Source organism: Pyrgilauda ruficollis, unplaced genomic scaffold (assembly GCF_017590135.1).
Source record: "Pyrgilauda ruficollis isolate IOZ18807 unplaced genomic scaffold, ASM1759013v1 scaffold245, whole genome shotgun sequence".
NCBI lineage: Eukaryota > Metazoa > Chordata > Aves > Passeriformes > Passeridae > Pyrgilauda > Pyrgilauda ruficollis.
Genome location: NW_024523767.1, coordinates 245545 through 272396, shown reverse-complemented (window position 1 = coordinate 272396; position 26852 = coordinate 245545). Strand labels below are relative to the sequence as shown.

At 59.6% G+C, this 26852-nt stretch overlaps 6 protein-coding genes across 9 annotated transcripts; 5 read left to right on the top strand and 1 right to left on the bottom strand.

Annotated features, from left to right (window-relative positions):
* The first annotated feature begins 2237 nt into the window (after positions 1-2237).
* LOC121355174 (membrane-spanning 4-domains subfamily A member 12-like) lies at positions 2238-4951 on the top strand. Of its 3 annotated transcripts, none has more exons than XR_005955389.1 (7): positions 2238-2708; positions 2905-3024; positions 3343-3399; positions 3523-3654; positions 4002-4108; positions 4192-4275; positions 4535-4594. XR_005955389.1 is itself a non-coding variant. In XM_041470399.1 (7 exons), the coding sequence occupies exons 1-7, from the start codon at positions 2529-2531 to the stop codon at positions 4553-4555; spliced, it is 708 nt and encodes a 235-aa protein (XP_041326333.1). In that variant the 5' UTR covers positions 2238-2528; the 3' UTR covers positions 4556-4951. The 3 variants fall into 3 exon arrangements, 2 of the variants coding, with proteins under 2 accessions (XP_041326333.1, XP_041326332.1); XM_041470399.1 differs by having other exon boundaries at positions 3995-4108; positions 4535-4951; XM_041470398.1 differs by having other exon boundaries at positions 3995-4108; positions 4192-4951.
* Positions 4952-9561: 4610 nt separating this feature from the next.
* Positions 9562-11263, top strand: LOC121355208 (membrane-spanning 4-domains subfamily A member 15-like). The gene is made up of 6 exons (XM_041470448.1): positions 9562-9757; positions 9931-10050; positions 10265-10321; positions 10651-10806; positions 10925-11044; positions 11182-11263. Exons 1-6 carry the CDS (start codon positions 9593-9595, stop codon positions 11188-11190), a joined length of 627 nt encoding a protein of 208 aa, XP_041326382.1. The 5' UTR covers positions 9562-9592; the 3' UTR covers positions 11191-11263.
* A 347-nt stretch (positions 11264-11610) lies between these two features.
* CCDC86 (coiled-coil domain containing 86) lies at positions 11611-13606 on the top strand. Its single transcript, XM_041470445.1, has 4 exons — positions 11611-11819; positions 12139-12268; positions 12597-12671; positions 13254-13606. The coding sequence occupies exons 1-4, from the start codon at positions 11632-11634 to the stop codon at positions 13365-13367; spliced, it is 507 nt and encodes a 168-aa protein (XP_041326379.1). The 5' UTR covers positions 11611-11631; the 3' UTR covers positions 13368-13606.
* A 146-nt stretch (positions 13607-13752) lies between these two features.
* Positions 13753-16990, top strand: LOC121355202 (acyl-coenzyme A amino acid N-acyltransferase 2-like). Of its 2 annotated transcripts, none has more exons than XM_041470443.1 (4): positions 13753-14563; positions 14886-15355; positions 15820-16022; positions 16338-16990. In XM_041470443.1, the coding sequence occupies exons 1-4, from the start codon at positions 14169-14171 to the stop codon at positions 16923-16925; spliced, it is 1656 nt and encodes a 551-aa protein (XP_041326377.1). In that variant the 5' UTR covers positions 13753-14168; the 3' UTR covers positions 16926-16990. The 2 variants fall into 2 exon arrangements, with proteins under 2 accessions (XP_041326377.1, XP_041326378.1); XM_041470444.1 differs by having other exon boundaries at positions 14149-14273.
* Positions 16991-18141: 1151 nt separating this feature from the next.
* ZP1 (zona pellucida glycoprotein 1) lies at positions 18142-22351 on the top strand. The gene is made up of 13 exons (XM_041470393.1): positions 18142-18301; positions 18495-18616; positions 18688-19277; positions 19530-19747; positions 19868-20245; positions 20339-20482; positions 20571-20755; positions 20947-21044; positions 21210-21337; positions 21407-21596; positions 21671-21821; positions 22068-22152; positions 22233-22351. The coding sequence occupies exons 1-13, from the start codon at positions 18142-18144 to the stop codon at positions 22349-22351; spliced, it is 2568 nt and encodes an 855-aa protein (XP_041326327.1).
* Positions 22352-22645: 294 nt separating this feature from the next.
* Positions 22646-26779, bottom strand: PRPF19 (pre-mRNA processing factor 19). Its single transcript, XM_041470404.1, has 16 exons — positions 26566-26779; positions 26250-26399; positions 25912-25988; positions 25700-25841; positions 25540-25613; positions 25368-25430; positions 25241-25282; positions 25081-25155; positions 24882-24957; positions 24630-24739; positions 24336-24491; positions 24190-24259; positions 23802-23887; positions 23404-23574; positions 23190-23295; positions 22646-23098 (listed from the first exon to the last, which is right to left on the bottom strand). The coding sequence occupies exons 1-16, from the start codon at positions 26582-26584 to the stop codon at positions 23001-23003; spliced, it is 1515 nt and encodes a 504-aa protein (XP_041326338.1). The 5' UTR covers positions 26585-26779; the 3' UTR covers positions 22646-23000.
* Between the last annotated feature and the right edge of the window lie 73 nt (positions 26780-26852).

Genomic DNA, 26852 nt, shown 5'->3' with positions numbered 1-26852 from the left:
GTGTGTGCTTTGGCTGCTGCTGAGCAGGGCTTGCCCTCCTCATGGACTTTCCATGTTTCCTGCTGGGAAAGGTGGGATGAGAGTCCAGGGTCAAATCCCTGGGAGACTCTGGAAATGAGCTCCAGGTGGGTGCAAGGGGCAGGCCTGCCCCACCCAGCTTCCCACTGGGACACCCACAGCCAGCACCCTCCTCCAGGTGTTAAAGCCATTGCTGGGGCCGGTCCTCTCTGTTTTTCCATCCCTATCCATGGAGGCTCCCAGGGGAATGTGCTTTGTGCTGCTCCTTGCAGCCCCAGCCCTGCACGGGATGCTCTGGGTGAGGGGGTTTTGGGGGACCTGGCTGCCCTCCCTGGGGAGAAGGACCACGGGGATCCCCAAATCTGTGTCACAGCCCTGAGTGTGCTCGCCGTGCCAGCCTCTGTCACCAGTGGCTGTGTGTGGCTCTCAGTGCTGCCCACTGTCCTGGGGTCTGGCTGTGGGGTGACCCACGCTGGCAGGGATGGGACAGGGATGATGGCACCACCTGGAGCAGCCCCTGTTCAGCTGGGGACCGCCCTGCAGGTGAGGAATGGGGGCACCGCGTGTCCCTGATGGGTGTAGGGTGGCAGTGAGGGGACCCTGTCAGCCCCATGGGTTTTCTGTCACCTGCTCTGAGCTGGGTGACACCCCCAGCCCCAATCCCACTTCTTCCCGCCGCATCCAGCATGGGAATTTCCCCCACTTTGGCTGCTGCTGAGCAGGGCTTGCCCTCCTCACGGACTTTCCATGTTTCCTGCTGGGAAAGGTGGGATGAGAGTCCAGGGTCAAATCCCTGGGAGACTCTGGAAATGAGCTCCAGGTGGGTGCAAGGGGCAGGCCTGCCCCACCCAGCTTCCCACTGGGACACCCACAGCCAGCACCCTCCTCCAGGTGTTAAAGCCATTGCTGGGGCCGGTCCTCTCTGTTTTTCCATCCCTATCCATGGAGGCTCCCAGGGGAATGTGCTTTGTGCTGCTCCTTGCAGCCCCAGCCCTGCACGGGATGCTCTGGGTGAGGGGGTTTTGGGGGACCTGGCTGCCCTCCCTGGGGAGAAGGACCATGGGGATCCCCAAATCTGTGTCACAGCCCTGAGTGTGCTCGCCGTGCCAGCCTCTGTCACAGTGGCTGTGTGTGGCTCTCAGTGCTGCCCACTGTCCTGGGGTCTGGCTGTGGGGTGACCCATGCTGGCAGGGATGGGACAGGGATGATGGCACCACCTGGAGCTGACAGGGATGGACACCACCTGGAGCAGCCCCTGTTCAGCTGGGGACCGCCCTGCAGGTGAGGAATGGGGGCACCGCGTGTCCCTGATGGGTGTAGGGTGGCAGTGAGGGGACCCTGTCAGCCCCATGGGTTTTCTGTCACCTGCTCTGAGCTGGGTGACACCCCCAGCCCCAATCCCACTTCTTCCCGCCGCATCCAGCATGGGAATTTCCCCCACTTGGCCAGAGGGCTCCTGGCTGTGTCAGCAGGCCCTTCTCCCTCCCTGTGGAATGTTCCTGCTCCAGGGAAATGGGGGTTCCCTCTCAGGATCTGCAGCTCTGAGCCTCCCTGCGAACTCCATGATGGGATCTGTCCGTGAGGGATCCAAGCAGGGGGATGTGGCGTTGTCCGGATCAGGATGGGATACAGGGGTGTCCTCTGTGAATTTTGGGGTGCAGGGTGGTATCGTGTGTCCCTCTCATTCCCAGGGTGTTCATTATTCCCTCATTTCAGGTTTAATCCTCTGCCTGGAGCTCTTGGCTCCTTCTCCTCGGGGCTGGACACGCTAAAAATGGGGAATGAAGGCAGTTTGGGGGGAAAGTGTGTGGGATCAGTGTGGGGGATCCCCTCTACTCCTCCCCTCCTGCAACAGGGTCCGGGATATTCAAGCCCACCCCTTCCTGGGGAAGGAGATCCGGGGAAATCACGCCTGGGCAGTGCCCAGCTCCGTGCTGGGTGCCGCCCCTGCCCCCGCCCGTGCCCCCGCTCTGCGGGGAGGAGCCGCAGGAGCCTAATGGCCCTTGATGGATTTTTCTTCCAGGAATCCGCTGCGGGGTGGTTTTGGGTTTTTTTTTAAATTTTTTTTTTCTTTCTTTCTCTTTTTTTTTTTTTTTAAATTTTTTTTCCCTTTCTTTCTCTCTATTTTTTTTCCTTTCTGCGCTGCTGTAAACACGTGTGGAGCTGGAAGGAGGGGGAATGAGGAGCGGACACGCAGCTTGGGGAGAGGGGGGCTTTTGGGGGGGACTGGCACCCCGATTTCCTTAATTCCCTTGCGTGAGGGTTTGGATGAGCAGCTCTTCCTGGCGGGGGGAACACGGTGTCCTGGAGCTCTGCCCGGAACGGGAGCGGGGGCGACGCTGGGAATTGCCCCACCGGGCCAGGGAGCATCTTCCCAGCCCGCGCAGCCCTACTTCCCGCCCCTCCCCGGGTTTTGGGGGGCTGTCCCCTCCATCCCCCCGTGTCCCCCCTGGGCTGGGCGGTGCCCCGGGGGGGGATGCCGCAGTCGCTGACGTCACGGCGCTCAGCCAATGGGCGCGGGTTCTGGCGGGGTGGGGCGGGGGCGGCCCCGGTGGGGAGCGGGGCTGCTCCGGGGGGTCCCGGTGCCCCCCGCTGTCCTCATGCAGGGCATGGGGAGCCTCCGGCTGGGCAGCCGCGCCGTCATGTACACGGCGGAGACCCTCCCCAAGGGCAAGAACCGCGTCATGGGGGTGAGTCTGGGGGGGTCGGGGGGAGAAACGCTTGGAAAATCCCCCCTCAGCCCCTTCCCGGGGGATTCCTGCTGATCCCTCAGGGGGTGCTGCGTCTCTGGAGAGGCGCTGGGACTGAGGCATCCCCCATCCCCAGGGTGGCTCTGTGGGCAGGGGGATTGAGTTGACCCCATTCTCTCCCATCCCTCTCTTCCAGACCATCCAGATTATGACAGGATTCCTGCACATCGGCTTCGGGATCGTCCTGACCACGCTCACCAATGTCTACACCTCGGTCTTCGTCATCGGAGAGATCCCTTTCCTGGGCGGCGTGTCGGTGCGTGCCGGGGGCTGGGAAGGGATTCCCACCGGGAAAAAAATGCCTAGGGGGGTGGGATGCCCACCAGGAAGGGAAACTCACCAGGGAACAATGCCCACGGGGAAGGGCATCCTGCTGGGGGGGATGCCAGCAGGTGGGACACCCTTTGGAAGGGATGCCCACCGGGAATGATGCACCTGCGGCTCCCGAGACCTCTGGAAAACAAGGGCAGGGGGGTCACAGTGTCCCCTGTGCCCTGTTAGTGTCACCTCTGGGCAGGTTTGGGGTGCTTGGGGTGCCCTCAGCGCCAGCTGAGCCCCCTCTCTCCTGCTGCAGTTCATCATCTCCGGGTGCCTCTCCATCGGCGCTGAGAAGAGCCCCACGGAATGTGCGGTGAGTTTTCCCGGGAGCACGCTGGGAATGGTGAGGTCAGGTGTCCATGGAGTGGGTGAGGTGTCCCCCTGGTGTTTTGGGGAGGGTCTGCCAGCCTCCCCCAAACCCCCTGGGTGCCCACAGGTGAAGGGCAGCCAGACCATGAACGTCATCAGTGCCATCTTTGCGCTCCTGGGAATCGTGGCCTTCATCGTGGACCTCAACCTCAACGGGCTCTACCGCTCCAGCTTCAACTACTACAGCTATCTCGTCCTGGTAAAATCCCACTTGGTGGAATTCCTGCCCTTGGGAATTCCCCTGGGGCCTTTTCTCCAGCCCTCAAGGGGTGTAGTGTCCTTTCCCAAATCCCTGTTGGGGTGGCGGTTTCTCCTCTGCCGGCGTGACCTATTTTCGGCTGGTACCTTGGGAGATGAGTCACCCCCTGGAAGCGTCCATGAGCCATAAAAACGGCGGCATGGAGGGCTTGGAGTGAGACCTTGGAGCTGGGGATGCAGAGGGAGAGAGGAAGGGGGAGCCACAGAATGCTGCCCTGTGTGGGATTCATCCTCCTGGGCGCTGCTGAGGGGGTGCTGATGGGGTTTTCCCCATCCTGGAGCTCGCAGGGAATGGGATTTCCATCGTGCTGCTCATCTTCACCATCCTGGAATTCTGCATCGCCGTGGCCACCGCCAATTTCTGGTGCCGGGCCACCCGCCTCAGCTCCAACGAGGTAAGATGAGGGGGTGGCAGGGATGGATCCCAAAAACTGCATGCCATGATCCCAGTGTCTCCCATAATCCTGGTGTTTCCCAGGCCATGCTGATCGTCCCCAGTGCCACCCGTGTGGATCTGGCCGTGCCACCGGCGGAGCTGCCTCAGCCTCCCAGCTACAGCGAGGTGATCCCAGGAATAGCCTGGCTAGGAGCAGAGTCAGCACTGGGATGGCTCCTGGGATGGCAGCCCCCATCCTACTGTCATCACTGTCTCCTCCCTGGGAAAACTTCCCACCCCAATCCTCAGGGAGCATCCCGGAGCATCCATCCCTCTGCTCTGAGAATGGGGAGGAGATCCCAAACCCCCATGGGTGGTGGGTGTTGGGGGTGGGGTCCCCCCAAATCCTGCCCCCTTTCCAAAACACCTGCTGGTCTCTTTGCAGCTGGCTGCTCCTGAAGTCTGACACCGAGGCTGTTGGAATGGGATCCTGCCTCCATCGCTCCTAAATCCCAGGGCTACGGCATCCTCCTCCCACTGTGCTGCTGGCTGGGATGTGCTGGTCCCCCCCAAAAGCCAGGGACACCCCCAAATTCCCTGCCCCTCTGCCCCTGGGCCTGGTCTGAGGGGCTCCACTTGCTGGCTGCTATGGGAAGGGGCTTCTCCAAGGGGGAAATCTTGGGCAATTCCTGCCTGTAAATCCCTGGTGGGATGCTGGGGTTCGCTCATGTTGGGGTTCAGGAATTCCTGGTGGTTTGGAGTGACCCCAAGGTGTGCCGGGAGCTGGGCGGGTCACCGGAGCATCTACCTCGGCTCGTCCCCTGTTGGCTTCATTTTCTCTTGGGAATAAATGCTCTCTCCGGGCTTGTGTCTCCTGGATTTGGGAATTTTCAGCTTGGGAGCTACACTTCCCCCTCACGGAACTGCTGCCCCTCAGCAAAGAGGCTCCTCCTGATCTAGGGATACTTGCTCTCTCCTGAGGAGAGAATTCCTGAGGGAATTCTGCTCCCCTGAACTCCTGGTACCCCCTTGCTTTCCTGGAGAGGAATTCTGCTCTCCTAAACCCCTGGCACCTGCTCCCAAGGGTATTTCACTCCTCTAAACTCCTGGTGCCTGCTCTCCCGAGGGAATTCTGCCCCTCAAAACCCCTCTCCTGAGGAATTTCTTCCCCTCAAGACCCCTGTCCCGAGGGAATTCTGCCCCTCAAAACCCCTCTCCCGAGGGTTTAGGAGTTCCATCCTCCTAAACCCCAGTACCTGATTCTGAGGGAATTCTGTCCCCATAAACCCCTCAGAACGTGCTCACCTGGGGGAATTCTGCCCCTCTAATCCCCTCTCCTGCTGGAATTCCACCCTCTAAACCAGGGTACTTGGTCTCCCGAGGGAATTCTGCTCCCCAAGCCCCCCCACCACGCCCATTCCAGCACGGTTTGCTATATTTAGCTGGGCTGGAGCAGCCGGAGAGCCGGCGGCGATGCCGGTGACGCCAGCACATCCCGGTTCTTCCGCCACCGGAGAAGCTGCCCCGGGGCTGGAGCTGCTCTGGGAGGTGACATGGGGACACCGGTGTCATGTGCTCCCTGTTCCCACAATCCTGGATGGCGGGAATGGAGATGAGGGGTGCTCCCAACCCTTATCCACGCAGCAATTCCTAAAAAATTCTTTATTTTCAGGGAAGAAAAAGGGCTCTGGGATCATTTTGAACAGGACCAGGTTTGTCAGCTCCTGACAAGCTCATTTATGGTTCCACCCTTAAATATCCTGCATCTGGGGGAATGCTGGTGGATTTAATGAGGTGGTGATGAGCATCCAGCGACATCAAATTATTTAAGGAGCATCCCAAGCTCATGGAAGTGGAAAGGTGGGATGGAGGGGAGGAAAGAGACCCCAGTGCTGATTTTCCAACGGGTGGGAACATCCTGGTGAGTTCCCAGTGCTCTGGGGGAGGATCCAGCCCAAATTTCCCCTCCAGTGCCAGAGTGGGATCAGTGACCTCCTCCTTGAACATTCCCTTATGTTTTGGGGTGACTTCAGTGTTTTCCTTCTCCTTTCCACGCTCCCTGACAATGCTCCGCTGCTCAGCCAAAGCCTCATGGATTATTCACTCCCTGTCAGTTATTTCTGTTCCCGGCTCTGAAAAAATAATGAGCCCGATCAGTAGGAAAAGCCCCAGGGATTTGGGGAGCAGTATGAACAGGCTGCCTCTGCTCAGCCCGTGGCCACAGCCCATTACAGCCCCGGCTCCTCGCCTGCGGCTCCAGAGCATCCCGACCTCTCCTGGCTCCACCGGGACCACCACGAAGCCACCCTGCCACCCATCCAAGCTCTGTGTTTTCCCAGTGTGGTGTTTCCTGGGAAGGAGGCTTCCTCCTCTTCCACTGGCATCAGGGTCTGTTTTCCTGGAGTATCCCAGTGTTCAGATGTGGCTTTCCCTGAAAATGCTGGAATAAGTGTTGAAGGCTCTATGGGAATGTGGGGGTTTTTAATATATTTTTATTTTTAGGTGGGAATTTGCAGATCTAGGGGGAGTGGAGACTTCCAGGAGTTGGGAATAGCAGGTGACAGGGACCACAGAGTTTTGTGTCCCTGCTGGAGGTGATCCCTAAGGAAAACCAAAACCCTTGGAGGAGCTGGAAAGGGGAACTGTGAGGTGAACAGGGTGTCCCAATGGCTCTTCCCCTTGGGAAGAGAAGGATTCAGGGAGACCTTGGCAACTCTTCCAGCACCAAAAAGTGCCCCAAGAGAGCTGGAGAGGGACTTTAGAAAAGAGCCTGGAGTGCCAGGACAAGGGGGAATGGCTTCCCACTGCCAGGGGGTGGGTTTAGATGGGATACTGGGAAGAAATTTTTCCCTGCCAGGGTGGCGAGGTGCTGGAATGGATTTCCCAGGGAAATTGTAGCTGCCCCATGCCTGGAAGTGTTTAAGGTCCCATTCCAGGATTGCCAGTGGAAGTCGATGCCGGTGAAGCCTTGGAGAAGTTTTCTGGAACTTTTCTGCAGCCTCAGGAGTTTTCCTGGCAATGAGCGGATCAAAGGCTGGAACGTCACGTGCAGGGGGTGATGGACGCATCTGGGACGGGGTTTGGGAGCAATGTCACCGTGTCCCACATGCCAGGTATGGATCACCCCAGCAGGCAGCAATGCCCCCCCAGCCTCCTGCCTGCTCCTTGTTCCAGATTCCCTAATCTAGAATGGACACTGGGATGTTTAAAGCCAAAAAACCTGAAACCTTTCCCAGAAAACATGACTTTCCTTCTGGAATCAGTAGGGAAAGAGCCCTGTGGGAAGCAGAAACACCTGGAAGCAAGGCAAAATGTTGACTTTTGGTATTTTTATGGGGATATAAAGTTTGTCCCAGGAAGCAGCAAGTTTCTTTGGAGAGCTTTTCTCCATTGTAATCTATTTTCTTTGGAAAAAAACTCATGGATTTTTGGGGTTGGAAAAAGAATTTTGGTTCCACCAGGCTCGTAAATTTTGTCCTGTGCTGGTGGGAGGGAATTTGGGAGGGTCTCACTGATCCCCTCTGAGCATCCAGTCAGGCTTCCCCCATCCAAAACTTGTCCTAGAAAACAGGAAAATGAACATTAAAATCCAAGGAATGTGTTGTATATATCTACAAAGCCAAAAATTCCTGCAAAGAAAAGGTTGGAAAGCTCCACCACCCGGCCCTGCTGCTTCCTTGCATCTGCTTCAAAGCTTCACCTCCTCTGGAATCCGCTTCCAAAACAAATCCTGACATCCTACCTTGGGCTCCTGCCATCCCCAGCTGGACCTGGGTTTATTTAGGAAGGGGGAAAGCGCTTTTTCCATGGATCACCCACTCGGAAAGTGGGGTTTTGGGGGCTGAGAGCAGTCACGGCTGTTTCTGGCTGCAAGGCTGGAACTTCAGGAATGCTGTAGGAATCTGGAAAGGCGGATTTGGGAGGAAATCCACCGTGTAGGGTGGCTTTGGCTGGGAATGTGAGCCGTGGATAATGGTGGAGGATACCCCGGCTGCCTAAAGGCTAAAGAGGGGATCCCAGAATTTCCACGGGGGCTCAAGTGTTCCTTCCTGGGGCTGGAATGAGATCCCTGGGATTGTTAGGATTGGAGTGTTGAGAGGGATGAGGCACCAGCAGGAATTAAAGGCTCTGAGGCATCAGGAATGTGATGAAGAGGCTGAATCTCATCCATGTCCATGTTTTTCCTGGAAAGCCGTGCTGCCAGATGCAGCCCTTTACAAGGCCAAGTGCAGGCTTCCATCAGGGATGCAGGATGGAGGAAGGTCATGGGTGGGATGGAGGAATGCCATGTTCTTCCAGCTCTTTTTTGGGATATGATTTGGAGCGGTTTGGAGGGGGTGTCCCGTTCCCTGGTGTGTGGGAGCATGGGGAGGGCGCAGAATCCTGGAATGGTTTGGGGTGGAAGGAACCTTAAGGATCATCCAGTTCCACTCCCCCTGCCATGGGAAGGGACGTGTCCCACCAGCCCAGGTTGTTCCAAGCCGGCCCCAGGGCTGGAAGCCGCTCCCGAGCTCTGGAAGCGCGACGCTTCCAAACGCGGCCTCTCAGCTCCCTCTAGAGCCAGAGAGAAGGAAAAAACTTCCAGAAGTTGCTCCAGCTACTCCTGAAATTGTCACCTGGAGGGTCCTGTCCTTTCCCAGGCAGAGAGAGAGGGTGATGCCAGAATCCTGGACCTAAAAATTCCCGTTCCACCAAGAAATTCCTGCCCTGTACACATCAGACATCCAGGAAACCTGGGGGCTCCTCCAGGTCCCAATGCTCCTGGAGAAAAGGACATGGCTGTTTTCTGGGAAGAGGGAGAGATGGAGGCAGGAAGGGGCCTCTGAATCCCTCGTGATCCCTTTGCCGTGTGTGGTGGCTCCATTCCCAGCCTGAGCTCCCATTTCCCATCATAAATAACAGCATCTCCTTTCCCTCTGACTCCCAATGGAGATTGCCAGAGATCCCTGAATCCCTCCTGCGTGTCCTCACTGGGGACAAACTCACAGGACTGGAGGAGGGAGAATTCCCAAAACTGGCAATAAAGGCATTTCCTTTATAAGGGGGTTTATCAAATTCCCTGTCTCAGTGCAAGCTTTTCCTGGGAAGTGGGCAGGGTTAGGTTATGAACACCTCATTAGGCACCAAGCTAATTGCAGGAGCGATTCCCAAACAAAGCATCCACAATTTGGGATGGAAAGGGGATCTTGGAGCATTCTGAGGGAAAAGCATCCAACCCTTCCCAAGGCCGCAGAGCCCGGGGAGGGGTTCCCTGTCCCTCCCTCCCTATTCCCGTGCAGGATTTTGGGAGCCTCCATTGGCAAAGCCGCCTCGTTGAGCAAGAGGGCCCTGACGAGAATTCCATGAGCGAGCTTCCCGCAGGGAGCAAAGGGCAGCGGGAGCGTGTCCCTTCCTGGCCGGCACCTCCCGGGGATTTCGGACAGCAAAGGGACCACAGTGAGGAGGAAGAGGAGGAGGAAGGCACCTGGGAATTCCTTCAGCTTCCTGGTCTTGTTCCCAGGCCATGGCGGCCACCACGGTGACCGACGCCGGCAGCGTCAGGATCATCACGGAGGTGATCCCGGCCACGGATCCCCGGGCGGCCCAGCTGGCCTCAGGCTCCCAGACACCTGCCAGGACCTCATTCCAAACACAAGGCTTCCGGAGGGCTCATCCCAAGGTGTTGGGGGTGAGACATGGCCTTCCAGGGGCCCAGCAGGGATTGGGGATCTGCAGGGATTGTCCTGCTGGACATTCTCCCTGGTTGGGTGGAGGGGACGTTGGGACAGGTGCCTTCTCAGTCCCTTCCCGGCACTGTGACGTGGGATTGGGGTGGGATGTGTCTCCCTCATCCTTCCCCAGACCATCCACATCTTCACTGGAATTGTCCACGTCGGCTTCGGGCTCATCCTGACACTGTCGGAGCACAGTAACCCTTCCCTCCCTGTGGCCAGCGGGATCCTCTTCTGGCTGGGGATCCTGGTAAGTTGGGATGAGGACATGGGAATCTGAGGGAAATCCTGATGGACTGGGGACAATATCCCAGGGTCACCAGGTCTCCACTGACCATCCCCCTCCGACAATCCGGGGTGTTTGTGCATCCCTGAACCCCAATTCCCAGCTGGAGGGACACCAGGAAGGGTGCCAGGGAAGGGTGCCTTGCTGCTGACACCAATTCCCGCTGTTTTCCAAGTAGCTCCTGGTCTCGGGCTCCTTGCTGGTGGAAAGTGAAAGGAGAGACAGCCCTGCGCTGGTAAGATCCAGGCTGGGAGGGGCAATGTGTCCCCCCATTCCTTATGTCCCCTCCAGCAGCTGCTGGGACCCCTCCACAGCCTGGATTCATCCCATGGGATCCACAGGCCAGTCTCCCCCTTGGGAAGTGCCCGGCTCTCCCACATGGAGCACAGGATGGGGGTCGGGGTCACTGTGGGATGAGGGAGATAAAAGGTCCAGGAGACCCCCATGGCTTTGGAATCACTGCGGGGATGAGTGGGACAAAACTGGGCAGCTTCTCCGGGAGATCTCAGATCCATGTGGGAAGCGGCCCTTCCCGGTGTCCGTGTCACGGGGTGCTTCCCGCAGGTCAAGACCTGCTGTGTGGTCAGCGTGGGCGTTGTCCTGGGCACGCTGGTGGCCACCGGGATCCACGGCACGGCCATCACCCGGGTCGTGCCCGGCTGCGAGAAGCCCGGGCCCTTCCAGCGCCGCCCGGAATGGTGCCTCAACAGGGAGAGCAAGGTAGGGACAGCCGGGATCGCACGGGAAATCCCAGTCTCCATGCGGGGTGTTCAAGGATCCAGGTCCTCTTCGGGTGGTGGATCCCGGGATATTCCCGTCCTCCTCCTCCTCCTCGCAGATGCTGAGCAACAGCCTGGATTCCATCTTGGTGATCCTCGGCCTCCTGGAATTCTGCGTGGCCGTGGCGGTCCTGGCGTTTGGATACGACACGGTCCGGCAGCACACATACAGCCAGCTGGTGAGGGAAGCGGGCATCCCTGGGAATCCCTGGAGTGCTGAACCACCCCTTCCTTCCTCCGAAGGGCCGCCCCAGTCCGGGCATTCCCGTGTCCCTCCCTGAGATTTCCCTGGATTTCGCTGGTTTTGCTTTCCCAGGCGCTGTAGCCACGGCCCAGCCCCGCACGTGCAGCCGCATCCCGGGGGGATCCCCGCTACCGGAGCCCCCTGGGATGTCCTCAGCGTGTTCGGTCCCCAATAAAGGCCTCTCCCCCAGCCCAGCCCGCGCGTGTCTCCGGGGGTGACTCGGGGGGCGGGGGGGGCTCGCCCCGGGTGTGTTTGGGGGAGTTCGGGCGGCCCCGGTACCGGCGGCCACGGTGGTGGGCGGAGCTGCCCGGCGCAAAGATGGCGGCCGCAGCAGTGCAGGAAGAATGCTGCCCGGCACAAAGATGGCGTCAACGCCCGACACAAGCATGGCGGCGGCCGCCGTGCGCGGAGGGCGTTGCCCAATACAAAAATGGCGGCCAGGGAGGCGCTCTGGCTTCGCGTTTTTGCGGGGATCGCTGGTCTGACGTCATCTCTCCGCGACGCCGCGGAGCCGCGTGGATCATGGAGGGGGAGAACGGGGGGACACCGGGACCGGGAGCGATCCCCGAGGGGCCCAGCGGGGCCGCCTCGGCTCCGGCCGCGGCTCGGCGGCGGCGGAAAGGCGGCAAGAAGCCGCAGGAGGCGGTGGTAGCCATCCCGCGGGGCAAGCCCAAGTCGGGACGCGTGTGGAAGGATCCCGGGAAGAAGAGGTGGGAAGGGAGGCGGGGACTGGGGGGCAGTTCCTGGGGGGCTCTGGGCTCCAGAAGGGCTCTTTGGGGGAGTCATGAGGTCTGGGGGAATTTTGAGGGGGACAGGATTGTTTCGGGGGCTTGTGAGGGGGTTCCGGAGGTATCCTTGAGCTTTAGGAAGGATCCAGCGGTGGCAGGGATGACTTGGAGGGGATGCTGAGGATGCCGTGGCATGCTCCGAGGTTGGCGGAGTTTCGTGGAATTCTGGAGAGGAGCTGGAGTGGCCCCGGCTGCAGCCCGGGGTTTTTGGGGATCCAGTAGCTCTGGTGTGCCCACGCAGGTTCTCCCACATGATCCAGGACAAGGCGCTGCGCAGCTCCTGGGCACGGAAAATGAAGGAGAGGCAGGAGAGGAAGCTGGTCCGGGATCTGGCACGGCAGCTGGAGGAAGCCAAGCAGAGGGAGAAAGAGGTAACGGGGCTCAGGAGCTGGAGAATTCCCATCTTTCCCGAGCACAATCCCTTGTCTCTGCCCTCTTCCCGGCCTCAGAACTGTGGCAGAGCCCAGGAAAAGGGCGGCTGGGATGGACAATTCCCTGTCCTGCTGCCAAATCCACTCACTGACGGTCACATGCCCCAAGTCACTGACTCGGAATAAACTCCCTGGGTCAATTCCAGCCTCACCCGGGGTGGAAAAGCTGCTGGAATGACAGATTTCACACTTGGCTGGGCAGGGGCTGGTTTGGATTTAATCCCAGGGGAAGGGATCCGCAGGGAATGTTGTGGTGCTGCTCCCACAGGAAAAGAAGCGGCGGCGGGAGGAAAACCTGAAGCGACGCCTGGAAAACGAGCGGAAAGCCGAGATTGTCCAAGTGGTGAGTGCCCTGTGCCAGCTGGGAGCAGCCCTGCGAGCACCCCACAACCTCCAGCCCCTTGGATCAGCTCCAGTTTGCTCCAGTTCCTCTCCCTGTCTCCGTCTTTGGAGGATCCCGGGAGGATCCGGGCAGGCTGGATGTGTGTCCCCTGTGCTCTCCCAGGCTGGGGAGCACCAGAACTGAGGGATAATGGGGTGGTGGAGCGAGGGAAATGCGGCACTGGTGGGGATCCATGCGGGGAAAGCCTGGCTTTTCCATCGGGAAGAGACCTGGGAGCTCGGGGTGGGTGTGGTGAAGAGCTCACCTGTGGGTGAGGATGGGGTTAGTGTTGGGATAAATCCCTTCCCAGATCCTGAAGGTGGTGGGAGGCTGGGAGCCATCCACGCCCATCCTGCCTCATTCCCACACTCTGCTGCACTCCTGGAAATGCTCCAGGACGGAGCTTGGAGCAACCTGCACCAGTGGAAAGTGTCCCTGCCCATGGCCAGGGGGGAACTGGATCATCCCTAAGGCCCCTTCCCTCCCAAGCCATTCTGGGCTCCTATGATTCCATGAAATCTCCCCTCTTTTCCCGTTTCCCAGATCCGGAACCCCCTGAAGCTCAGGAGGGCCAAGAAGAAGCAGCTGAGGCGGGTGGAGAAGCGGGACACGCTGGCCCTGCTCCAGAAGACGCCCGTGAGGCGCAGCACGGAATGAGGCAGGATTTGGGATGCTGCCACGAGGATCCTGCTCCTTCCCAGCGGTTTTTCCTCGGCTTGCCAGGCAGGAATCGCTGCCAGGACCCTCAGTGTTGGACAAACAACAGGACAGAGCTGAGGGGGTGCATTCCACAGGCACCAGCTGCTGGATCCCTCAATCCCTGTGGAATCAGGATGTGGAACAGAACTTTGCTTTCCCAAATTTGCCTTTTTCTTATAAAAATGAATAGGAACTGAGACAGATTCGCCTCCACTGGCTCTGGGGACTGAAGGCTCCAGCTGGAGCCTTCCCTAAGGCATTCCTGGGATTAGAGTGTTCCTTGCAGTTGCCTTTTCCCCAAAGAGGGAATTCCCACTGGGAATGAGCCCTGGAACCTGTCAGCAAGGAAGGGTTCACAGTGTCACACAGCCTTCTGTGGGGGGCAACACTGGGAATTCGGTGGGGGCTATAAGTTGGAAATCCACATGGATTTCTTATTTCTTAACATTCCTGGTTTTTCTTGGTCCATGGACACCCCTTTCTGCATTCCTGGGGAGGGATGTGGCTGTGAGCTGGGATGGAGGGGATGGGGGCACAAAGGGGTGCACTGGGTGGAAAATGGGATTGCAGGAATCAGTGTGAAGCCCTGGGATGGGAATATGAGGCCCTGGAGCTTCATCCTGGCGTGACAATTTTGGGGGGGTCCTGAATTGGAGTGGGGTGTGTCCCGTCCGTGTCCAGGGTGGGGGTGGTGCCACAGGGAAAGTGGGGACTAGCAGGAATTTCGGGGTGTGGCCGGTGCCAGGCAGGCACGGGGTCATGGGGCAGGAGGGCTCTGCCCTCGCCATTCCCGGGTTAATGATTTCCAAGGAATCCTCGAGCGTCTCCCTCTGCAGAGCCCACGGCCCAGGTTTGCCCGGCGGGGTAAGAGAAGGGGAAGAAGCTCGGGCCCTTGGGGGCCGATTTCCTGGTGGGACGGCTGTGGGAGAGCCACGTGTCTCCTCCCCGGGCTGGACGGGGGCCAACATCCCTGTTCCCAGCCTGCCGTGCTGCCCGGAGAGGGAGCGGGGTGCGCGCAGGACTGGGGGCTTGGAGCCCCTGGATCCCACCCTGCTCCAGCTCCGGGGTGGGGAGGGGGATAAGCGGGGGGGACAGAGGGTGCTGGGAATGGCTGGGCTGGGAGACACATGGAAAAGGGGTGTCCCGGCTGCTGGGTGAGTTTTGGAGCAGGGGTTGGGGGTCAGAGGGTGGGAGGTGGTGAGGAAAGGAGGGGATGGGGACAGGGAAGCAAAGGATGGGGATCGGGGAAGGAGGAGGGGACAGGAACCAGGAAAGAAGGGACAGGGACCACGAGGGGCTGGGGACATGGGAAACAGGGATAGGGACAGGGAAGGAGGGATGCCAGCAGAACTGTCTGGACCACAAACCCCATCCTGGGGGTCCCCCATGGGGATCCCTGGGGACAGGCCCCCGCCACCAGCCCCCTCCTGGGCGTGGCAATCCCTGTGGGACACTCAGGGTGATTCCCATTCCCAGGTGCACCATGGTGGAGGTGACAGTGACACCGCAGTCCTCGCTGGCCGACCGGCCGGTGCAGATCCGTGTGCGGGGACTGTCCCCATCCCAACTTGTCACCCTCCGGGCATGGCTGAAGGACGAGCAGGGCGAGTGCTTCCAATCCCGCGCCTTTTTCCGCGCTGACGGAGCGGGAGAGGTGGATCCCGGGCTCCATGCCGCCCTGGGGGGCAGCTACTCCGGGGTCTGGCCCATGGGGCTCTTCTGGTTCCTGCAGCCCGACACCCTTTTCCGCCGGCTGGTCAAGCGGGATGTGGCCGGCAGCCCCTTCCGCGTCCGGCTGGAAGTGTTCGACGGGCTCAGCCTGGGCACGGATCTGCGGGAGCAGCCGCTGGGATCCTGCGAGGCCGAGCGCTGGTACGTGGGCCCCGGAGTGCAGCGGGTGCCCATCCGCGAGGGAAGGGTCCGTGGCGCCCTGTTCCTGCCTCCTGGTGAGCACTGCGGAGCGGGGAATTCCGGGATATCAAACCTTGGGACTGGCAGGGTGTTTGTTCTTGGGAGCCCTTTGGTGCCCAGTCTTGGGACCCCTGGGATATCCAGCCAGTATTCCCTTGGGAGCCCTGCCTACTGATACTGAACCTTGGGATCCTGGGGATGCCAAACATCAGGACCCGTGGGAAACAGCACTGGGACTCCTGGGATGCTAAACCATAAGATTCCTGGCTATCCAGCCCTGGAAGCCCTGGGATAACAAACCACAGGACCCCTGGGATGCCCAAAGTTGGGATTCCTGGGTTGTCCAGCCTTGGGATCCTTGAGATATCAAACCTTAGGATCTTGGGACCCCCAGGATACTGGACCTTGTGCCCCCTGGGATGCCCAGCCATGGAACCTCTGGGATGAAGGACAGCATGGGTGGCTCCCCATCCCTGACATTCTCCTGGTCTTCCCACAGGTCCGGGCCCCTTCCCCGGGGTCATCGACCTGTTTGGGGGCGCCGGGGGGCTGATTGAGTTCCGGGCAGGGCTCTTGGCCAGCCGGGGCTTTGCCGTGCTGGCCCTCGCCTTCTTCGCCTACGACGACCTGCCCCGAGTCCTGGCACAGCTGGACCTGGAATACTTCGAAGAAGCGGCAGAGCTGCTCCTCCGGCATCCCAAGGTGAGTCCTGGAGTGTGGAGAAAGGCACCTGTCAGCCAGCATGTGCTGGGGACTGGGGGCAACCTGGTGAGCCGGATACCCAGGTGACCAGGGATTGTCCTGGGGACCAGGAATGTCCTGGAGCCATCCTCATCCTGGTGAGCATGATGTCCAGGTGGCAAGGGGTAATGTCCCAGGGTTGTCCCAACACCAGGAATGTCCCAGGGAGTAGGAGATATCCCATGAGGACATCCTTGTCCTGGCACCCAGGGATGTCCCAGTAAATGTATTATCCCCGTGTATTATCCCAGCTGGCTCCATCTCCTCTTGCTTCAGGTCCGAGGCCCCGGCCTGGGCGTGGTGGGAGTCTCCAAAGGTGCGGAGGTGGCCTTGGCCATGGCCACCTTCCTGCCACAGGTGGTGGCCACGGTGTGGATCAACGGTACGAGCTTCCTGTATGGAAACCCGCTGGTCTATAAGGAGCTGCGCATCCCTGCCATTCCCTACTACACCGAGCGCGTCCTGTTCACCGAGGTGGGAGCCATGGACAACTCGGCCATCTTCACCGACCCCCGGGATCCCGCCCGCCAGGCCTCGGCCATCCCGGTGGAGAAGATCCGGGGAAAGGTACTGTTTGTGGTGGGAGAGGCCGACCGCAGCTTCAACAGCAAGCTCTTCGCCGAGCTGGCCCTGGCGCGGATGCCGCCGGAGAGCGGCCGGATCCTGTCCTATCCCGGTGCCGGGCACCTGATCGAGCCCCCCGGATCCCCCCTGTGCAGCAACTCCAGCATCCGGGGCACTCCCAAGCCGGTGGCGTGGGGGGGAGAGCTCCAGCCCCATGCCCGGGCCCAGGAACATTCCTGGCAGGAGATCCTGCAGTTCTTGGAGCTCCATCTGGGGTCGGTTGCTGCCATGAAGCTGTGAGGGGTGGGGAAAAGGAGTTGTGGTCACCGGGATTGTCACTGCGGGGAATAAAGTGTCACCACTGATGGATCCTGCCTGTGCTCCTGGGCGATGATGTGTGGGACACAGATTTAGGAGATTTATTGGAGGTATGTGGGAGATACATCAGACATATATTGGATACATATGGGAGACATACGTCAGATATATATAGGATGTATATTGGACATGTGGGATAGATCTATTGGATATAGATCAGATATATATTGGACATATGTATAGGATATGTATTGGATACATATGGAACATGTATAGGATACAGAACAGACAGCTCAGACATATTGGACATACATAGCACATATATAAAAGAGATATTAGACATCAAGATATATATATATGTGTAGGACACACGTGGGGCACATATAGAGCATATATTGGCCATCTATCAGCCCAGCTGTGGTTCTGGGGTCGCACTGCTCTCTCTGCAGTTGCCCTCACTTCCAGAGGAGGTTTGAGGGAATCACATCCAGCCCCTGGCTCCTCACGCCCTCCGGCCAGGATCCCTGGGCTGCTGGGAGCTGGCGTGACCCCATTCCCACACCCAGGGCATGGAACAGGGAGTGGCCGTGACCGTAACTCTGGGAAGGGTGGGGAGGGGTGATGGAGTTTAATCTGCAGTAAAGATAAATCCCAGAAGGGAAACTTGGGGAAAGGTAGGCACAGGGAATGCACATGGAGGACTTTGGATTCCGGGTGGCACTGTCAGCAGGGCACAACAGCAAGCAGGGATTTTGGGTAACTGGCTGATTTCCAATCCCTCAGATGCTACTGGGGCCATGCCACTGTGTCCCCTGGTCCCGTGGCTATTCCAGGAGTGGCGTGTCCAGATGTCACCGCTGTCCCCAGTAGCTCTGGGGAGGTGGGCACACACCAGCCTTCTCCTTTCCCCCTGGATAAGCTGATCCAGCTGGGCATCCCGCCTGGCACCAGTTCCATTCCCTGGTCACTGGGACAGCCTCCAAATGTGGGATAAGCTTGGTTTGTCCCTGGTCACCGTGACACAGCCACAGGAGGTGACCACAGGGCTGGGGCACTGAGGTCACCAGCAGCACGGGAGCGAGGAGCCCTGGGCAGAGCTCATCCCACGGGATCAGCTGATCCTGATCCCCCCCCGCATCCCAGCCATCTGGATATAAATCCACACCGCGGAGCCCCGTGCTCCATCTGTGTCACCGCCATGGGACGGAGCTGCTCCTTCCTCCTGCTCCTCTTCCTCCTGTCCCCGTGGCCCAGAGCCACCGTGGCACTCCTGCAGTACCGCCATGACTGCGGGGAGTTGGGAATGCAGCTCCTGGTCTTCCCGTCCCACGGCCGCACTGTCCGCTTCAAAGTTCTGGGTGAGTGGGGGGACACCCTGGATCTCCTTGGGGTGCTGGATTTCTCTGGGATTCCCCTCAGTCCTGGAGTGTTCCATGGTGATGGTATGCCAGTGGGATGAGCCCATTGGCTTGGATGAGCTGTTGCTGCTGGCCGGGGGGGTTTCCATGCCCCAGGATGTGTCACTTCCCCGTGTCCATGGTGTCCCCCCAGACGAGTTTGGCTCCCGCTTTGACGTGGCCAACTGCTCCATCTGCCTCCATTGGCTGAATTCCAGGGAGGACGGCTCTGTCATCTTCTCCTCTGGCTACAAGGGTTGCCACGTCCTGTTCAAGGTGACGCTCCTGTCCCCTCCGCGGTCCCTTCCAGAAGGATGGGGGTGACTGTCCCTCGTGTCCCCCCTCAGGAGAACCGCTACGTCCTGCGGGTGCAGCTGGAGGAGCTGCTGTCCAGCGGGATCCCCGTCACCTCCTACGAGGTCAACATGACCTGCCCCAAGCCAGGTGGCTCTGAGATGCTCCCAGATGGAACCCGGGAGAAGACCCGGGACAGCGGAGTCCTGATCTCCCACACCGGCCTGCACCAGGTCTCCGAGTCCTCCCTTACCCTTACGGGATCCCACTTCACATCCCAAGATCACCTGGAGCAGGTTCACACCGTGGGACAGTACCAGCCCAGCTCAGTGCTTCCTGGGCTCCAGCACCATTCCAGTCCAGCCCACTCGGGGCTTCTGCCCCAGCCTGGTGGGGCTCATCCTGTCACCCAAATCCAGGGAAGCTTCTTCCGCCCAGCAGTGCAGCCCCCCCAGTCTGGGGGGCAGAGCCAGCCAGGGATGCTTCGCCCAGTGCTTGTGTCCCAAAACCATCCCAGTCTGGCACATCACGGGGGTCAGACCCAGCCGGGGCACCTGCGTCCAGGGTCTGTATCCCAAAATCAGCCCGGGATGGTGCATCCCGTGGGTCAAAACCAACCAGGGATTCGCCCAGGGTCTGTATCCCAAAACCAGCCTGGAATGATGCATTCTGTGGGTCAAAACCAACCAGGGTCTGTGTCCCAAAACCAGCCTGGGATGATGCATTCCATGGGTCAAAACCAACCAGGGATTCGCCCAGGGTCTGTATCCCACAACCAGCCCGGGATGATGCATTCCGTGGGTCAAAACCAACCAGGGATTCGCCCAGGGTCTGTGTCCCAAAACCAGCCTGGGAGTCAAAACCAACCGGGACAACTTCGCCCAGGGTTTGTATACCAAAATCATCCCGGGGGTCAAAATCAGCCAGGGATTCGCCCAGGGTCTGTATCCCACAACCAGCCCGGGATGATGCATTCCGTGGGTCAAAACCAACCAGGGATTCGCCCAGGGTCTGTGTCCCAAAACCAGCCTGGGAGTCAAAACCAACCGGGACAACTTCGCCCAGGGTTTGTATACCAAAATCATCCCGGGGGTCAAAATCAGCCAGGGATTCGCCCAGGGTCTGTATCCCACAACCAGCCCGGGATGATGCATTCCGTGGGTCAAAACCAACCAGGGTCTGTGTCCCAAAACCAGCCTGGGATGATGCATTCCATGGGTCAAAACCAACCAGGGATTCGCCCAGGGTTTGTATCCCACAACCAACCTGGCTTGACCTCCACTGGTGCCCAGACTCCAGCAGGATTCCTGCGCCCAGGAGCTCAGCCCCTAAACCAGCCGGGAGTATCTCGTCCCAGTCATCACTCCAACTCCCACACTGGGGTCCCGGGCCACACTGGGCTGCTCCATCCTGGCCATCCCAGCCCAGCTTTGGTGCACCCAGGACTCTCATCCTGGCCAGGTTTCATCAGCCCTGGGCTCCAGGCTGAGCCCCAGCCAGGCCTGGGACGCCCTGGGCTGCGGCCCCAGCCTGGATTGCTGCATCCTGGGATTCACTCCCAGCCCGACCTGCTGGAGTCCACAGCGCTCTTCTACCCCTCGCCAGGGGCAGGTAAGGCAGGAAGATGGGATGCTGGGACAAAGGGAAAAGCCTCAAGGTGCTCAACCCACATTGCTGCTGTGCCCCCTCTCTGCTTCCCCCCAGGAATGCAGCTGACACGGGAGCAGTGCCAGGTGCCGGTGGGCCGGATGCCGTGCGTGGCTCCACAGGGGCGGGATGCATGCGTGCAGGCGGGATGCTGCTACGACGACATGGACCGTACCACACCCTGCTATTACGGGAATACCGGTAGGCCACCCGGAGGCACGTCCCAAAATCCCTCCCCAGGGCCAGGAGAGGGTGTTCAGAGTGACGGAGCCTCTCCGTGGTATCGCAGCCACCGTGCAGTGCCTGCTGGAGGGACACTTTGTCCTGGTGGTCCCGCGGGGAATGGTGGCCCTGCCGTACAACCTGGACAGCGTGCGGCTGGCCAGCAGCCAGGCGGGATGTGAGCCCCGCCGCGTGTCCGAGGCCTTCGTCATGTTCCGCTTCCCGGTCACCCACTGCGGCACCACCGTCCAGGTAGGGCGGGAAAACCCCAGAGAGCCCCCAGGTGGGTATGGTGGGGTCACTTCAGGAGAGAAGTGCCCCCAGGATGCTCCCAGTCCCTCCAAAACTTCAGGATAAAGAACTCATCCATGTGCTGCCTCCTGCCTCAAGTCCTGATCTGTGCATCCCCCAGGATGTTTCCCATTCCAGTGTTCCCTACACAGGCGATCGAGGACATGCTGATCTATGAGAACCAGCTGATCTCCACCATCGATGTCCGGGGATCCCCCCGTGGCTCCATCACTCGGGACAGCGTCTACATGTAAGGGAAGAGGGTGGAAAAATCGAAGCAGAGAGCCTGGATTCCCCCTTGGATCAAACCAACCCTCACTGCTGCCCTGTCCCTGGTGGTGTCCCCACAACTTGGGCTGAGGGGGCTGATAGAGGATTTGGGAGTCTCCCACCTTTCTCTTCCTCTTTTCCCCAGTCTCCGAGCTCGGTGCATCTACAACTCCAGCGACCTCCTTCCCTTGGGAGTGGAGGTGGCCGTGCCCCCCACAGCCGCCCCCCTGGCCATGCTGGGCCCGCTGGGGCTCCAGCTGCGGATTGCCACTGGTGAGTGCTCCCTATCCCGCTCCCCATCCCGCTCCCCATCCCACTCAAACCCTCCCAACATTCCCACAGACGAATCCTACAGCTCCTACCACGCTGTGGGTGACTTCCCCCTGGTGAGGGTGCTCCGGGACCCCATTTACGTGGAAGTCCGGCTGCTCCAGAAGACGGATCCCAATTTGGTGCTGGTGCTGCACCACTGCTGGGCCTCCCCTGGCTCCCATGCCACATCCCAGCCCCAGTGGCCCATCCTGGTGGAAGGGTGAGTGGAAAAGGATGGGAAGATGGAAGTGAGGGGGTCACTGTGCTGACACAGTGTCCTTGCTTCCCACCCAGGTGTCCCTTCCAAGGGGACAACTACAGGACACGGCTGATTCCGATGGGTCCGGTCTCTCCGGAGCTGCCCTTCCCGAGCCACTACCAGCGCTTTGTCATCTCCACCTTCGCCTTTGTGGAGCCCCCTGGAATGACTGTGCTGGAGGGGGAGGTGAGGGGGATTCCCTTGAATCCCTGTTGGGAATGCCTCAGTGTTGGGAATCTCTCATCCCAACATCCCCAAACCCACCCCAGCACTGACCCTGCTTCCAGCTGCCCACAGTCTCTTCCTGTTGGGAAGCTCACGCTGCTTTTGGGGGGTTCCTCAAGGCTTGGGGACAATTTTTGGGGGTCTCTTCAGGCTTGGGGACTCTTTTTGGGGATGCCCAGGTGACACTGGCATTCCTGTGGCTCCCAGGTGTACATCTCCTGCAGTGCCTCCGTGTGCCACCTGGCCCAGCCGGAGCCCTGCCGGCCCTCCTGCCAGCTGGGAGTGCCCTCACGTGAGTCTGGGAGCCTCCAGGCTTTTGGGAAGACCTCTACATGTTCCCCTCTTCCCAAGCCAACCTGCTGATCCCCACAGGAGCACGGAGGTCTCCAGGGAACAGGAGGACAGGTGACAGCATGGGGACAGTCACATCCCAGGGATGCCTTGTGTTTCCTGAGGTTCCCAAGAGAGGGGGAACTCAGCAGAGAGGCTGAGGAGTGAGTGCCTTCTGCTCCCCAAAAACCCCTTCATCCCAAACACCCCTTCACCCCTCTAAGTTATCTACTCCCCCTCTTCCTCCTCACAGCCTCTACCTGGATGCTGATGGATGTCTCTGGGAAGGCTGGATAAATAAAACCAGTGCAAAACACGGCTCTAAGGGTGGTTTGTCCTTGAGAGGGGAGTAAAGAGGATCCTTCATCCCCATTCCCAAGCTGGCAGCAGCCACAGACCCCCAAATCCCACCCTGCTACACCACCACCCTTCACAGGAGCCTTTTCCAGCTGGGATGACAGGGAATAATTCTTTATTTCCATACTGAAACTAAGTAACTGCTTACAAAACTGCACAGTCTTCTCTTCCCTCCCTCCTTCCACACATCCCGACCTCAAACTTCCACCAGCAACGGGATTAGGGTTTTTTGTCAAACCAGTTACACAAAACAATCTAAAGGCGGAAAACACACAGCATTGGGAAAAAAACTAAACAATAAATTCATGGAGCACGGGGAAGGCAATGTCTGACTTCCCTTACACCAACAGCTACAACAGGGGAGCTTGATAATCCCACCTGGATAATCCCACATGGATATTCCCACCCACCTCCCACCCTGAATCCCAAAAAATCCCAGCCCCACTTCCAGGGCTACAGGCTGTAGAACTTGAGGCTCCGATCCATGCCTGTGGAAGCGATGAACTTGGCATGGTGGCCAAAGGCCACTCCTGTGGTCAGACCACTGTGCTCTGGGGACAGAAAACAATCCATGGTCACAATTCCGACTGGATTTGTCCCATTCCTGCCCCAGCCACTTCCGTGATTCCCAGACTCCCTCACCTGTGAAGTGGAGGATCTCCGTCCACTGCTTGCAGATGTAGATCTGGACATCGGTCCCGCCCAGCGCCAGATAGGTCCCGCTCTGATCGAAAATCAGGGATTTCACCTGTGGAGAAGAATCACAACAAGGTGTTGAAAAAGCTCCAAATGGCTTTTCTGGGATGCCACAACCCCTGGAGCAGAGAGGCCTTGGGGGAAAAGGGACACCACACACCTCGAAGTTGTTATCCAGCTGCAACGTCTTGAAGTTCTTGAGCTTCCTCAAATCCCAGAGCTTGACCGAGGAGTCGTCGGCTGCCGTGGCCAGGTAGTATCCGTTCTCGGAAAAGGCGATGCTGGTGATGGGGCCGGAGTGTCCCGGGAAGTTGGCCACGTTGGTGCGTTCCTGGGGACAAGGCGGTCAGAGGGAATCACAGCGCTGGCATGCGGCATCGTTCCCAACCGACCTGCGCGGTCACGGTGTCACCGGCGGCTGCTCTGCAGCTGGGATCTTGGGATTTTTGGAGAAACCTCCAAAAACATTCCTCAAAGTCCTGCTCCTTGGACTGATCCCCAAACTAAGCTCAGAACACCTCCAAATCCCTGTTCCCACACATTCCCATCAGCCCTTACCTTCAGATCCCAGATCTTGATTTGGGAATCCATTGTTCCTGTCCCAAAAATGAGCCCATCCGGGTGGAACTGGGCACAGGTGAGAGCTGTGGAGACAGCAGGAGAATCAGACACTTGGAAAGACTCCCAAGAGGGCTGGGAAGACTCTCAAGAGGGTTGGGAAGATTGGGAAGACTCAAGAAGGTTGGCGAGACTCAGAGGGTTGGGAAGACACACAGAGTTGGGAATATTTTGAAAGCTGGGAACACTTAAGAAGGTTGATGAGATTGGAAGGGTTGGGAAGACTCAGGAAGGTTGGCAAGGCTACCAAGATCCCTCCAAAGGAGCTCCCATGAACTCCAGGAGCCAAGGGATGCCCAGAGTGGGGAAAATCAACTCCAAAGCTTACCACATCCAGAGCTCTCATCCGTCACCTTGGTGAGGACACGGCCCGTCTGGATATCCGAGAAAGCCCAGTACTGGAAGAGAGGAAGAGTGTTGGAACGGGAGGCGTGGGAAGCAAAGGTGGGAGCTGTGGGATGGGGAGGGATTCACCTGGTCATCCGAGGAGCTGAGCAGGTAATCACCCGTGGCGTGGAGGCTGAGCCCGGTCACGGAGCCCTCGTGGGCACGGACCACCTGGACACAGGAGGCGTTGGGAACGGACCAGATCCGGATTGTGGCGTCGGGAGAAGCTGAGAAGACCAAGTCCTACGGAAGGACAACACCAGAAGGTTCACATGGGAAGAACTCACCTCTGTGAGAGCTCCCAACAGGAGATTCCACCAGAGGAGGATCCTGATATCCACACTTGAGGCATGCTGGAAGCGAGGAAAGAGGCAGGCGTACCTGGGACGGGTGGAAGACGACGCTGGTGACTTTCTTGGTGTGGCCCTTGAGCGTGGCCAGGATCTGCTCCGAGCTCTTGTCGAACACGATGACGTTTTTGTCGGCTCCACCTGGAAAACCGAGCAGGAAGCGCTGGGATGGGAGTGTGGGGCCAACCAACTCCAAATGCACCTGCCTGATGTCCCTTCTTCAAATTCCCAAAAACACAGAGATCCACTCCCAGGTGGGAAATCCCCAGGAAAGCTCCCTTACCAGTGAGGATCTTGTTGGTGTCGGAAGGACACAGATCCAAGGCAAGAATTCCTGGGATGCTGGCGCTGTGCAGCCCCTGTGTGAGGGAGGAGAACCCCAAGTTAATGCCACAAGGAGCAAAACCCTCCCAAAAGGAATCAAAAAGCGATTCCCAGCTCCATGTGGGAGTTTCCCAGTCCTTTCCCAGCCTGGCACTCACCACATGTGAGGCCACCTGCCGGTACTTGCTGAGCTCCTCTGGCTTCACCAGCTCCTCCGGGACCGTCTTGCCCCTCTGGAAAAAACAGGGATAAACATCAGCCTTGGCTGGAGCACAGCACATTCCAGCTCCCTCCAAATCCTTGGATAAGGCCACTCACCTTCTTACGCTCCGTGGTCAGCACCGTCGCCTTGTCTTGGAGCTGGAAAACAAGAGGAGGGTGGGCACAGACCGGGAATTCTGCGATGGGGAGACGGAGAGGGGAACACATGGAACACTGGCCCTACCTTCTGGATGATCTCCGGGGTCATTCCCGCCAGCTCTCCCAGATCCATGGCCTCGCCGGCGCCCTGTGTGGCACAGAGAGAAGGATCATGCAGAGAGGGAATTTGGGAGCCAAGAGTGGGGAAAGGGTTGGGAATGAGCGGGAAAAGGGCCGGGATGGGGAGCAGGACTCACGGCCACGTTGGGCTGCGCTGACGGCACCGCCTGGGGCACGATGAGCCCGGCCTGAGGCTTCAGCGTGGCCAGAGCTGCGGAAACACAACGGGTTTAAAGGAAAACCGGGATAAAGCACTTCCCAGCGCCCCTTCCCGGGAACGCCACGCGTCTGCGTCACCTTCTCTGGCGGCGGTGACCTCCTTGGTGAGGCGGGCGATGACCCTGCAGGCGGCATCGTGCTGGTACAGGGCGTGGGACAGCTCCTGGCGCGTGGTCTGCAGCTGCTGCCGCAGCGTGAAGCTGTGCAGCATCACGGCATCCTGCCGGGAAGCGCCCCAGTCAGCCCGGGAACGGCGGGATGCCAGCCCCGGCAGCCCCCCCGGCACTCACCCACTCGTCCTGCAGGGCTTTCAGGATGGCCGGGATGCTGGTGGCCGAGGGGGGTTTGGGCCGGATCGGGTGGGCGACTGGAAGGAAGATGGACGCGTCATCCGTGTCCCCGATATCCCCATGGATCGCCACACCCCCATCCCTTGCCTTTCCCGTTTCACCATCCCTGCTTTACCCCTCTCCTTCCCAGCCTCCACTGCTGAGTTTGGCACCTCAGCCCCAGCTCAGCAAACCCCAAAACACCTCGGGCACCGCCATTCCCGACCCCCGAGCCGCTTTTCCTGGGAGAACCGCTGTTCCCGGGAGAGCCTTTCCCATGCCGTTCCCGGTCCCGGCACCTTTGATGTCGATGAGCTGCTCCTCGGACAGCGGCTGGTTGTTGACAGGGTCGGTGCCGTTCTCCGCGATGTATTTCTCGATCAGCCGCCGCTCGTACACGTGGTTGGACACCGGCGACACACACGGGTGCTCCGGGACCTCGTTGGAAACTGCGGGGGTCAGGGAAGGACAGGATGGGACGGGAACGTGGGTTTGGGAACCCCCTGCCCGGTGATCCCCCGGTGACCCCGGCTGTCCCCGCCCCGCAGCTCGGGATCCCCCATTCGGTAACGCTCCCCCCCCGCACTCCCGCGGCCGCGCTCTCTCCGCACTCACTGGAGCAGATGAGCGCCATGGCGGAGGCCGGGGGGTCGCGGCGCTCCGGTTACGGCCCCGCTGCCCTTCCGAGGCTGTTTCCGGTTCTCCTTTCCGGTCCGGGGTCCCGGTTCCGGTTCCGGTTGGCGCGCGCGGCCCCCGCGCCGCTCCCGAGCGCTCACGCGGGCGCCGCCGCCGACGGAACCGGAAGCGCTCCCGGCATCCCCCGCGCTCCCCCCGCCGGCGGGAACCGCGCTTCCCGGCGTGCACCGCGCGCCGCCGCCCGCCTCCGGCTGTTGCCATGGTGA

Bases quoted from the DNA above. Each gene is read 5' to 3' on its own strand.
- LOC121355174 (XM_041470398.1), top strand. From the start codon at position 2,529: ATGGGCGCGGGTTCTGGCGGGGTGGGGCGGGGGCGGCCCCGGTGGGGA. The intron at 3,655-3,994 runs GTAAAATCCCAC...CCCATCCTGGAG, and splicing joins ACTACAGCTATCTCGTCCTG to CTCGCAGGGAATGGGATTTC. The intron at 4,109-4,191 runs GTAAGATGAGGG...GGTGTTTCCCAG, and splicing joins CCCGCCTCAGCTCCAACGAG to GCCATGCTGATCGTCCCCAG.
- LOC121355208 (XM_041470448.1), top strand. From the start codon at position 9,593: ATGGCGGCCACCACGGTGACCGACGCCGGCAGCGTCAGGATCATCACG. The intron at 9,758-9,930 runs GTGAGACATGGC...ATCCTTCCCCAG, and splicing joins CTCATCCCAAGGTGTTGGGG to ACCATCCACATCTTCACTGG. The intron at 10,051-10,264 runs GTAAGTTGGGAT...TTTTCCAAGTAG, and splicing joins TCTTCTGGCTGGGGATCCTG to CTCCTGGTCTCGGGCTCCTT.
- CCDC86 (XM_041470445.1), top strand. From the start codon at position 11,632: ATGGAGGGGGAGAACGGGGGGACACCGGGACCGGGAGCGATCCCCGAG. The intron at 11,820-12,138 runs GTGGGAAGGGAG...GTGCCCACGCAG, and splicing joins AAGGATCCCGGGAAGAAGAG to GTTCTCCCACATGATCCAGG. The intron at 12,269-12,596 runs GTAACGGGGCTC...CTGCTCCCACAG, and splicing joins CCAAGCAGAGGGAGAAAGAG to GAAAAGAAGCGGCGGCGGGA.
- LOC121355202 (XM_041470443.1), top strand. From the start codon at position 14,169: ATGGGGCAGGAGGGCTCTGCCCTCGCCATTCCCGGGTTAATGATTTCC. The intron at 14,564-14,885 runs GTGAGTTTTGGA...TCCCATTCCCAG, and splicing joins AGGGGTGTCCCGGCTGCTGG to GTGCACCATGGTGGAGGTGA. The intron at 15,356-15,819 runs GTGAGCACTGCG...GTCTTCCCACAG, and splicing joins CGCCCTGTTCCTGCCTCCTG to GTCCGGGCCCCTTCCCCGGG.
- ZP1 (XM_041470393.1), top strand. From the start codon at position 18,142: ATGGGACGGAGCTGCTCCTTCCTCCTGCTCCTCTTCCTCCTGTCCCCG. The intron at 21,045-21,209 runs GTAAGGGAAGAG...TCTTTTCCCCAG, and splicing joins ACTCGGGACAGCGTCTACAT to TCTCCGAGCTCGGTGCATCT. The intron at 21,338-21,406 runs GTGAGTGCTCCC...ACATTCCCACAG, and splicing joins CCAGCTGCGGATTGCCACTG to ACGAATCCTACAGCTCCTAC.
- PRPF19 (XM_041470404.1), bottom strand. The intron at 25,614-25,699 runs GTGACGCAGACG...GTGTTTCCGCAG, and splicing joins GGTCACCGCCGCCAGAGAAG to CTCTGGCCACGCTGAAGCCT. The intron at 23,099-23,189 runs GTGAGGGAGTCT...TTCTGTCCCCAG, and splicing joins GGAGATCCTCCACTTCACAG to AGCACAGTGGTCTGACCACA.